The following is a 12,316-nucleotide window of genomic DNA, read 5'->3' as shown; positions in this document are numbered from 1 at the left end:
ACCCCGAGTGCTGATCACTAGGACTCAACCCTAAGTGGAAAAAAAAAAACTGACCAATTCTTGTAAAAAACCCTTTAGATGGGCCATACACTGAGTCCACATCCTGCTGCAGCATTTCTCATCATTGGACAGTGACCGTCTTGGGAACACAACTCAGCACACACTCCTAACATGTCATCTTCAAGACTGATTTTGGGACATACCCCGGGCTTTTCTGTTATACAAACACATGATAGAGAAAGCAGATCACGGAATGCCTCACTGCATTTAAAAAGTGAATCATTTAATTCACATTAATGTAACATATAAATACCTTTATATGGAGCCATACACTGATGTCACATCCATTGCTGCAGCATTTCTCATCATTCGGACAGCTGTGGTCATGGGAACACAACTCCAAACATGCTATGAACACTGCTCCATCAAGATTGAATATAGGACATACAAAAAAAAAAAAAAAAAAAAAAAAAAAAAAATTCTAATATAATTCAGTGTGCTGCTAGCAGCTCTGTGCAGTTATTTGTGAAAGTTAATAGCAATCAAAGTCTTGAGGTTTTGATGCCAGAAGAGACTTCATTAAAGACAATGAGGTCGAGAGACAGAGAATATTAAGTCGGTGTCTGCACACTCTTTTATACAGTTTTCCTCAAGGCGTGTTCAATACATTTCATACATATGTTACTGCTTACCTTTTTTTGGCTGTGCCTCTAGTCTGCTTCCTGAAAAAGTAAAAGGAAGAGACCCCATAATATATTTTGTCTAGCGTAAAAAGATGTTCAGCTTTACCATACAATTTGTCTGCACATTCCATTCTCATGCAGGCCCCTATACATTCTTATGCAGGCATCCACACACACACACACACACACAGGTGAATTCATTATAATAGTAGAATAAATCCAATGGCTATATTCACATGTATTGTACATGATTAATTCATACTTTAAAAATAGTCTACACCATATAGCACAGCAGATGCTTTCCAGATAAAACGATCTTTAACAGACATCTTTGCAGACGTTATGTGTGCTGTCTGGGATTGGAGGATGAGAGAAAGCCAAGACATGATTGGCTGTTGTCTTTGAATGATGTAAACTGATAAGAGCTAGACAGTAGGTCCAGGAGGTGTTTATGAAGTAATTTACTGTAATTGACAAATTTCTATAAAAAAAGGCTATACTCATTAACAAAACATGCAGAAATAAGTTGAAGTAATTGGTCCATTAAACAGACAATCTCAGCGGCTCCTCCGGATTCTTTCAGCAACTACGGCTGGTATACGCTGGTGATGGATTCAGTCATTTACCGATGGAACGCGCTGCGCGCAGCTCTCACATTCAAAGCGCAATCCTGCGGTATAAAGTTGCAGTTACGCAAATTTACTTAATGTCCCAAGGCAGCTGGTAGATCACACATGCTCCTTCGGATTTGTGAAATATTCACATAACGGAAATATTATAGATAAATGTAAATGGTGTCTTAGTTTTAACATACCAATATTTTTGCGGTTTTATATGGTACTAGGGATCAGGCAGCCGGTGGCATTTATTTACATTGCCAATGCTCAAATGTTGGATAGTTTGCGTCTGGTATATGACTTCTGAGCGGTTTACACTAAGAGTGGTTTTACTGTGTTTTGGATGGGTTCACATGTTTATTATAAATTAATATAACTCTTTGCGTGTGCCGTCGCAATTTAACATAATTCCCAAAGAGCCATATGATTGAACCAGAAGTCATCTACTGATGTTGGCCGCTAATACATTTGAGCACACACAGTTGCTTCTTCAGCTTATTTTTCTTTCACAAAAAAAATAAATAAATCTAAATATAGTTTGTAGCAAATCAGACAGAACACATATCCCTAAAACCCATGATATGCGATCATATAAACTCTGATCTTAAGAGAAAAACTTAATAGATAAATAAACTTTAAAACAATAAACTTAAAGATAAATTTTATTATTAGGCTGTTTACAAACTACACCATGTAAGTTCCCCAACTTCAACTGGACATCTGTAGTGATATTATTAGGCAATGTGCATGAAGTCAAAATTGTATGTGAACTTATTTACAATTTCTTCGCGTGTGTATGAAGTTAAAAAAAAAATCACCTTTGATGTTCTTTGGCGTTGTGTGCTCAAAGTAATACAAAGAGACACACAAAACAGCAATCCAACGAGCAGCACACCCGAGATGTATATCTCGACGATCGACTTGGGAAAACGTGCTGAATTGGATGTTCAGGAGGGTTTTAAGCGGTCCGAAGATGCAACTCCACTCTGAACTCAGCTGCCTGTAGCAAGTAGCCATAATCCCTGACTCTGATGAACTGTTCCAGGTGTGTTCACGACACATCGTAATTAACCTTGATTAATTACCAACCTGTAAAACTCGTCATGGACCTTCCCAGACTTACCATTGGGCTCTATTCTGTTCCTGCTTAAAGTTGCTCAAAATGCTCCAGATAGCATGAAACCATTTAAACATATTAAGTCAATGCCTCATGTGTAAATGCCAATTACATTGAATTTGTGTTACAAAATGTTGTTGGATGCAATATCACTTTTTGCAACCCAGATCTAACGCTAAAGAAGGTTGTGATTTCAGATATTTTAATTCATGGCTGTGACGTTCCATTCTACGCACCTGTTGAACTCAACATTGAAATTAACAAGAATCATCTATAAGATTGTTCAGAATGGGGAAAAATATATATACAGTATATTTTTCGAATCAATGTTACATGTCGATGTTACATGTTGATTCTAAATCACCTGGAAATACAACCGAAACATACAAACTGAGATGTCATAAATAAAAGTGTGTGTGCCCATCTGAATGCTTACCAAAGTAATGTTGAACCAAACACTAAACGTTAAACACACCTGAAGCAGCGAAGACAAGCTCGTACTATGGCATACTAGAAACTTTGCAGCAGGTGTGTTAAAGCAAGTTGGAGCTAAACTTTGTAGGACAAACCGGCCCTCCAGTCGACTGCGTTTGTGCACCCTTGATATAGATATACTGTTATACCTACATATAGCCTATATTATATTAATAAATACACATTCTGAGCGATAAGCCTCTTTTGAAACAAAAACATGTTTTTCTGACCATGTGAACCAGTAGGTTAGGTATTTATTTTACTTGCCCATGGTAGCATTCTAATGCTGTTCTTCATGGCATAACAACTGATTTGTAAAATACAAGATCCTCCTGTCCTTGAATGGGACGTTTTTAAACTTGGAAATTACGGATTGCTTATAAAAAAAAAAAAAAAAAAAAAAAAAACAAAAAAACCAACATTTGTACTGCTTCAAAAACTTTGAAACAATCTCTTTGTTTTGAAACCACAGTTCTAGGCGCGCCTCTTCTTTTCTTCGTCTTCGGGCTGGTTTTTGGCGTGGTCTTGGTGGGAAACCAACGTAAAAGGCAATACTTGTGCCAAATACTGGTCTACTGTTTAATAAGGGGATAAAGTAATGAGAGCCAAATAAGAGAGAGAGAGAGAGGAAAAAAAACTAATAATTTCTAATATGCTTTATGTCTCTTTTTGAAATATGATACACATTTCCTCATATATTTATTTACCATGTCGCTAAGTGATAGGTACAAACACAACTTGTCAATCTTGTTTTGTTTGTAGTCAGTTCCATGTTTTTTTGTTACAGTGGAGAGCCCCTGTACATATAAGTCCTGCTTTAAATTGCCAAACTGAAAAAGGAACACACAAAAAAGCTACATGCAAAATGATCTCAGATACTCTGTAGCATATAACTTTTGAAACTTGTAGTATATTGTCATCTAAAAATTAATCACTGCACCTAGATATCTTATAGTTAAGTTGATATTATTTTGAAAAGAACGGTCTGCTATAAGAATTATAATACTAAGAGCTGACAAACAAATTCCTTTAAACTCTAACTATCCTTGAAGTAATTACCATTTCGTTTTCGTTGATTTATTAGCTTTACAGCTAAACCATTTCCGGGCTTTATAAGTATTAGCCAAGATTTTAAAATCCTATACCATGTTTTAATTAGCGAGCCAGTGCCGTGTTGACAGAACCCAGGGCTAATATGGTCATAACTTCCTGGTTCTAGTAAGAAGCTTGTTAAAGGTTGAGGGAAAAACCCCAGTGTGGAAGGGATGTGGTTAATGATGTTACTGAGTGCCGGTACAATGGCAGGAGGAATGGCTTGAAGGAGGTAAGATGGAATAGGATCAAGTGGACAAGTAGTAGGATGCTTGGAAAAGGATTTGGTTTGGGAGGGACTTTCTTTCTGCCTCAGAGAGTGAAGAAGAAGGATAACATGAGGTTGCTCGCTAAGAGGTTTTGACAGTTTGTGGTGTGGACAAATTTTGCACGTGAGGTTTTATCATTGTATTAATAAAGAATGCGGCAAAGGTCATCACATAACTGTTTAAATGTTTTAAAGCGGGTGCGAGAGTTATGCGAATTGTTAATACGTTTTTTTTTTTCAACATTAGGTGTTGACCTGGCATTCGAGGTTTAATTTCTGATAGATTTGTACTTCAGTTCAAGGCTTTCACTCTACAGTCTTTTCTTATGTTTTGCTGCCAAGCTCCTGTGAAAAAAAAACACCCCATAAACCAACCCACCACACAAAGAAGTTTCACTAAACTATGAGGATTTATTTGATGCCTGTAACAAGACCTCATGTTATAGCATGAAAGAAAAAAAAAGACACAACAACCAACTCGAGGACATTTGGTTTAAACTTTGGGTCGCTGCATGCACAGTTGTTGGGCAACACTTCTGTATGGCTGGGATAACGATCATCATGGGAAGAGTAGCAGCACACATTTGGTTTGAGGGACTAGACCAGGCCTCCACTGCCATGGAAACAGATAGATCAGATTTAAGTTTTTCAGTCAAGATGCATTCAAACTCATAAACACAGCACCTACTCACTCAAGCATGCACCCACAAGTTTTATGTTTCAGAGCGAGTTTGTGTTCCAAGTATTACTTACATCTTTATTTTGAAAAGGCATGTGCTTGAAATGGTGCTATAGGCCAAATTCACGTACTTTGCCATTGAAAATGATAAGATTCTTCAACACTGGTGTGTTGGTTGGACTAAAAGCAGCACTTAGAACAAATACCTGTAAATGGAGGGTGCCACATGTCATGTCCACTATAGTGCTGGACAGCACTTCTCATTTGTCCGGAACAAGTCAAAAGATCATTGACCACACAACTCTTCACACACTACTTTCCTCCAAAGAATCTCCTTGGACAAACTCTGGGCTTTCTGTACTTATAATTATGAAAAAAAAACACAACATGGGAACCAGGAACAAGAAGACCTCAATCACTGTAATGGGGGAAAAAAAGGGACCAATTGCTTCTGTATCAATACATGTATATGGAGCCATACACTGATGTCCACAATCCATTAGCTGCAGCATTTCCTGAATGTTTGTACAGCTACTGTCACCCGAAAACATCTCAACAACCACAGTCCAAATCCAATGGGTTTCTGGGGAACACGATCCTGGCTTTTTCTGCCTACACAACCACCTGATCGAGAAAACACAGATCACTGTGAAAATGCCTCGCTGCATATTATGAAACAAGGTTACAAACTAATTAATAATTTCACTATTAGCACAATAGAAATTCACCGGTCTATAGGAGGCCCTCCACTGATGTCCACATCCAGTGCTTCAGGTCATTTCTGATTGTTTGGACATCTACTTGTCACCAGAAACACATCTCACGTACAAGGTCTTGTTCCAAGGTGTTCGGGACACTATCCTGGCTTTTCTGTTATACAAGACATGATAGGAGAAAAACAAGCTCACTGACTGGCTAGGAAAAAGCGGCATTATGAACAAGTTAAAAGCTCATTTTATTCAAACCTATCCATATACAATATATATATTTTTATATGGATGCATACAACTGATTATCTACATCCTATTGCTGCAGCATTTCTCATCATTCAGAGACAGTCACCATCATGGGTACACATCCCGATACACACTCTTGATATGTCGTCTTTAAGATTTTTTCCAGACACACTCCTGGCTTTTCTCATATAAATATAACATAACAGGAAAACAATAATCATCGAATTAAAAAAAAAAAAAAAAACTGTCCATCCTCCAGCAGAATGTAAAGATTAATTCAATGTGTTGCTTTTTGTTTTCTTTGGCAATTAATGGTGGTGAAAGTTACTATCATTTTTTGATTAAAATAAAAAAATCCCCCCAGTGTTTACTGAACACTATTAACTGAAACTCATTGAAAGCAGGGAGTAAACAGCACCGCATATTCAATAATCGAAAGCATGCATGGTCATTTAGAGCAAATCTTTATTAGAAACATCCTTAACAGGACGCAACAACGGTCCATCTTCAAAGATAACTGGACCAACCACTAATGCCGAGGCATCAATTAGGGGAGACCAGGGAGCCGAACTGGCTGTTGTTCAGCACTGGTTAGGTCCAGGGTTTGTTTTGCAACACAGGTTATCAAAATTAAGTATCATTACTCTGCAGTCAAATCAAAATTACCATTTACCCCTAAACTACCCTTTCCACATAGAACTCCCCCATACTGGGGTTTGTGTGTAATAGCAAGCAGAGTTAATGCTAATATAAACACATGGACATTGGGTTAAAAATTTTAACTAATCTGTATGTTTAATAAAGAAGTATAACACAAAACCCCCCCCCCACCACCCCCCCAAACACAGACAAACACTAAAAGTTCGTCCGCGGTTCTTTGAGGTGTGTGAGGTGCTCTTTATAGACCAATGCTGGAGCACGAACCCTGTTAAGAAGCACGTATGGTTGTCTTCAGTGGTTCGTATCTGGCCGTTCGGCTATAGCACCTTAACCACCCAAAAGGACCCACCATTAAGCCCCTGTATAGTACTTTGAAAGGTTACTGCACAACTCTCTCTTAGTTTTAGTTAGGGAAAGGGTTGAAAAAAAGGACATTAAACTACAGTTGTAGTTCACTGAAAAAAAAAAAAAAAACATGGTTCTCAACCTTTGTTGTCCCCAATGCCCACTATAAATGAAATTATTCAGGGGCCCCACACACACGAACTTTTTGATCCTCAGTAAAAGCATAAGTGACTGAAAACAGCATTTTGCCTTTGTAGTAAATTCCTATTCATAGCAAACATATTAGAGTGGAATAAACTTATCTTAAAATCTAAGGAGGAGAACAGCGTGCTTGTGGGAAGCGGCAAGACAGTTCAGAGTACTGAGAGCCTCTGTTAGTCGCAGTTTAAATTATGCGGAAGGAGGAATTACAATCCCTGATACACACACGAAACATTCAAGAAGACCGTCTTTCTATTGACATCTGCATTTTATTCTGCATGACAATGTTTTTTAGAGTGTTTGCATCATCTTGCAATTGGAGTTTCCTAGTATTGTCAAATAGTATAGACAGTTAGAAGATGTCTTATAAGCGCTTTCTAAGTTAGAATGCATGGAAAACTAATATCTGAAAGATGTTCTATCATATGTTGGTACCACAACATAATGCGTTCAAGATATCATGGTTTTTAACGGACCTCTTTTTGCAGATGTATGTGTGCTGTCTGGGATTGGAGGATGAGGGAAAATCCAAGACATGAGTGGCTGTAGTGTTTTTGAATGGATTGTAAACTGAGAAGAGGCTCGACAATTAGTGTCACTGTGCAGGGTGCACTTCCTTCTCAGCTTTCCCCGGCGGTCGGTTTTGTCCTGTCTGTTCGGGTGAATAGTGGTATGGGCCCAAAAATTTTTCCAAGCCCGCGGTCGTGGCGGGGGTGCGCAGATAACTAGCTGATTACTTACCCCCACCTGTCCACTAGTCCCCAGCTCCTTATATGTCTCTGACTCTCTGGTCTGTCATCGTGAGGTTATTGTTTTTTCTTTGCCCGTTTTTTGTGTGGGGTTAAAGCTTAATTCTCACCTTCTGTTTTCTCTGGCTAAGGATCCCTAGTTCGGAGATCCGGCTCCGCGAGTGGTCCGCATTCTGCCGGCCAGCTCGGAGAGTCTCTGTGTGCCGCCTGATCACTTTTAATTAATTGTTTATGTTATGTTTGTGGTTTGTGGCGATGAATAAAGGATTCTCCTTTTACCTACTATGAACGTCCTCTGTCCTAGCCCGCACCGTGACCATTAAGAGGTGTTTTTGATGTCACAAACTTCATTAAAAAAGACTATGGCGACTCACTCATGAACACTTGCAGAAATAGGAGACAATTCTGAGTAATTTTCAATCGTTAAGCAGAAAACTGCTTCGTAAACCGTATATTAATGTAAATGAATTCCAGTCATTACTACAATTGGGGCGCGTCTGCACGCATCATTCACAATTAGAATAACCCCGGCCTATGAATTACAATTAGTTGTTGCATAATAAGTTGCATATCCAGAAACGCTATGGAAACTTCTCAGGGTTTCTCAGGTGTGGCTCCATTATTTGCATAAATGCAAAAAAAAAGAAAGAAAGAAAAGAAAGAAAATTAATATAATATAATTACCTGTATATGGAGGCATTACACTGGCGTCCACATCCATTGCTGCAGCATTTCTGGTTGTTTTGGACAGCTACTGTCACCAGAACACATCTCAGCACACAGTCCTCTGCTTTCCAACGGGGTTCTGGACACGTCCTGGCTTTTCTGCTACACAAACACATGATAGAGAAACCAGATCACTGAATGCCTCGCTGCATATGAAAAAGGTATAAAAGCTCATTTAATTCACACTATTATAACATATAAACTACCGTGTGTGGAGGCCATACACTGATGTCCACATCCATTGCTGCAGCATTTCTCATCAATTCAGACATTCACCATCATGGAAACACATCCCGACACAACACTCCGTATGTGTTGTGATTGTTTCCAGACACACTCCCTGGCTTTTTCTGATATAGAAATAACATGAAAACCATAATCATCGAATAAAAAAAAAAATAAAAAAAAACTGTCCCATCTACCATCAGAATTTAAAGATGATTCGATGGGTGTGCATGTGGTTTCTTTTTGCAATTATTTGTGAAAGTAACTTGCATTTTTTTAAATTAAAATAAAAAAATCCCCCCAGTGTTATTAACATTGAAAGCAGGGAGTAAACACACAGCACCGCAATCATATCGAAAGCATGCATGTCAATCTAGAGCAATCTTTATTAGAAACTTTATTAGGTCAGGGTTTTGCAACACATGTATCAAAACGTAGTATAATTACTCTGCATCAAATCAAATTTACCATTACCCCTAAACTACCCTTTCAACATAGAGCACTACCCCACTACTGGTGTTGTGTACCATAGTAATGCTAATAAACATTTTTAAAACAAATTTTATTTCAATATATGTTAATAAAGAATTATAACACAAACACAGGTACAAACACTAAAGGTTCTTCAGCGGTTCTTTGAGTAGCTGAGGTGCTAATATAGCATGCTGTATAAAGAACCTGTTAAGCACAGTATGGTTCTGCAGTGGTTCGTTATGGCAGTGCTGCTATAGCATCTTAACCACCCAAAGACCCATTAAGCCCCTGTATAGTACTTGAAAGGTTCCTCAACTCCTCTATTAGTTTTAGTTGGGGAAAGGGTTAAAAAAGGACATTAAAAATACAGTGTATTTCCTGAAGAAAAACCCGGTACTCACCTTTCTTTCCCCAAGGCCCCACGATAAGGAAATATTCCAGGGCCCCCACACAAGACTTTTTTGATCTCCAGTAAAGCACAAGTGATCAAAACAGCTTTTGCCTTTGTAGTAAATTCCTATTCATAGCAAACATATGAGAGTGGAGTAACTTATCTTAAATCTACGGAGGAGAACGGCGTGCTGGTGGGACGCAGCAAGACAGTTCAGATACTGAGAGCCTGCTGTTTAGTAGCAGTTTAAATTATGAAGGAAGGAGGAATAAAATCCCTGATAACACACGAACATCATGAAAACGTCTATTTGACATCTGCATTTATATCTGCAAGACATGTTTTTTAGAGTGTTTGCTCATCTGCAATTGGACGTTTCCTATTATTGTCAAATATTATAGACATTTAGAAGATGTCTTTAAGAACTTTATAATTTAGAATGCATGTAAAACTAATATCTGAAAGATGTCTATGTCTAAGATTTTTACTTGGACACACTCCTGGCTTTTCTGTTACACTACAGAAAACACTACAGAAACCTCATCACAAACCGCCTCACTGCATAAAAAAAGAAAAAAAAAAAGAACCACACATTAATATCATATAAATACCTCTATATGGAGCCATACACTGGCGTCCACATCCATTGCTGCAGCATTTCTGATTGTTTGGACAGCTACTGTCACCAGAACACATCTCAGCACACACACTCCTGCTCCAACAACAGGTTTTGGACACGATCCTGGCTTTTCTGCTATACAAACACATGATAGATGATGATAAGAGGCTCGACATTAGGAGCTGTTTGTGATCTCACAAACTTCATTAAAAAGACTATGGGACTCACTCATGAAACTTGCAGAAATAGGTGTAAAATCAGAGTAATTTGACCGTGAAGCAGAAAATGCTTCGTAAACCGTATATTAATGTAAATGAATTCCAGTCATTACTAAATTGGGCGCGTCTGCACGCTCATTCACAATTAGCATAACCCCGGCCTATGAATTACAATTAGGCAAGTTGCATGTCCAGGAATCCTGTGGAAACTTCTCAGGGTTGGCTCCACTATATTACATAAATGCAAAAAAAAAAAAAAAAAAAAAGAAAGAAAAGAAAATTAATATAATATAAATACCTTTATATGGAGCCATACACTGATGTCCACATCCATTGCTGCAGCATTTCTGATTGTTTGGACAGTTACTGTCACCAGAACACATCTCAGCACACAGTCCAAATCCAACGGGTTTTGGACATGATCCTGGCTTTTCTGCTACACAACACATGATAGAGGAAACCAGATCACTGAATGCCTCGCTGCATATGAAAAAGGTAAAAGCTCATTTAATTCACACTATTATAACAATATAAATACCTTTATATGGATGCATACACACGTGTCCACATCCATTGCTGCAGCATTTCTCATCATCTGGACATTCACTGTCACCAAAACAGTCCTCGACACACGTTCCTATCATGTCTTTGTCATCAGGACACACTCCTGGCTTTGGCTGATAAAAAATAAATAAATAATAATTTCACATAACAGAAAAACCATTAAACATTACTAGTATCTCATTTTGAGGAATATTTCTGAATATAAAAATGCAGTAGCCAGCAATAATAACTTTCTCCACTGTGTTTCAGTCATTGTTACAAGTAAAGTAAATATAAAGTATTGAAGGTGCTGTATAGTGCATTTAAAGATAGGTACTAAATAGCACTTAAAGTTGTTCCCCGATTACAAGCCAATGAACCACTTTTTAGTGATACTTAGCACCCTTTTTTAGTGTACCATCACAACCACAATTACATTTTAATCATTTTCATACACAACAACAAAAAAAAATATATATATATTATAGTAACAATTTTGTAGCAAACACATGCATGTGATCAGACTATTTAAACAAGGGGCTTGTAAGGTAGTACTTCATTAATGACTTAGTTATAAATAGCTGCGTGCTAAATTGAATTGAGTTGTTAAACGGGGAAAGTACAAAACATCTGGAAAACTTCACAAAAAGACTTCAGTAGTGATGGCATACATACCTGGAAACAAACGAACGTTTCGTTTTACTGTAAATAAATAAATAAATAATTAAATAAAGTTGATCTTTACAATGGAAAAAATATAAACACATTAGAACTTATGATTTAAGATGTAGCTTTATTTAAACTACACCAACATACAAAGTTTAACTCAAAAAATAATTCGACATGTGCCTAAAATCATATTGTTTTAGTATGGGTACTATTTATATATTTTCTTTGCGCTGTGTAATGAAGTTAAAAGATCTCACCTTTGGCATGTTTTTTGGCGTCTGTTGTGCTCAAGCACACAGAGAAACACAACAAAACAGCAATCAACGAGCAGCACACCCGAGCGTTCATCCTCTCGACCTGCGATCTCTCACTGGACAATGTGCTGAATTGGTGGGTCAGGAGGGTTTTATAGCACTTTTTGAAAGAGCATTTTTAAAGATCCAAGGAGGACTGACGCAACTCTAACCCTGAAACTCACCTGCCTGTGGGCTAGTGGCCTAATCTTGAAGACCCTGGTTAACTTGTTCAGGTGTGTTTGAGTACAGGTTTTTCTGAGTGGACCCTTTGAAATCAATTCAAATGGTTTCATTTACTTTTGGTCAATATCAAG

General features: G+C 37.8%; 1 protein-coding gene across 1 annotated transcript; it reads right to left on the bottom strand.

Annotated features, from left to right (window-relative positions):
* Window positions 1-74: 74 nt before the first annotated feature.
* On the bottom strand, window positions 75-12,114 carry LOC109080528 (waprin-Phi1-like). The gene is made up of 5 exons (XM_042757416.1): window positions 11,964-12,114; window positions 11,713-11,739; window positions 11,033-11,170; window positions 10,793-10,930; window positions 75-214 (listed from the first exon to the last, which is right to left on the bottom strand). Exons 1-5 carry the CDS (start codon window positions 12,052-12,054, stop codon window positions 75-77), a joined length of 534 nt encoding a protein of 177 aa, XP_042613350.1. The 5' UTR covers window positions 12,055-12,114.
* Between the last annotated feature and the right edge of the window lie 202 nt (window positions 12,115-12,316).

The sequence above is a fragment of the Cyprinus carpio genome, chromosome A5 (genome assembly GCF_018340385.1).
Source record: "Cyprinus carpio isolate SPL01 chromosome A5, ASM1834038v1, whole genome shotgun sequence".
NCBI classification, from domain to species: Eukaryota; Metazoa; Chordata; class Actinopteri; order Cypriniformes; family Cyprinidae; genus Cyprinus; species Cyprinus carpio.
This window is presented reverse-complemented; position numbering and strand designations above follow the sequence as displayed.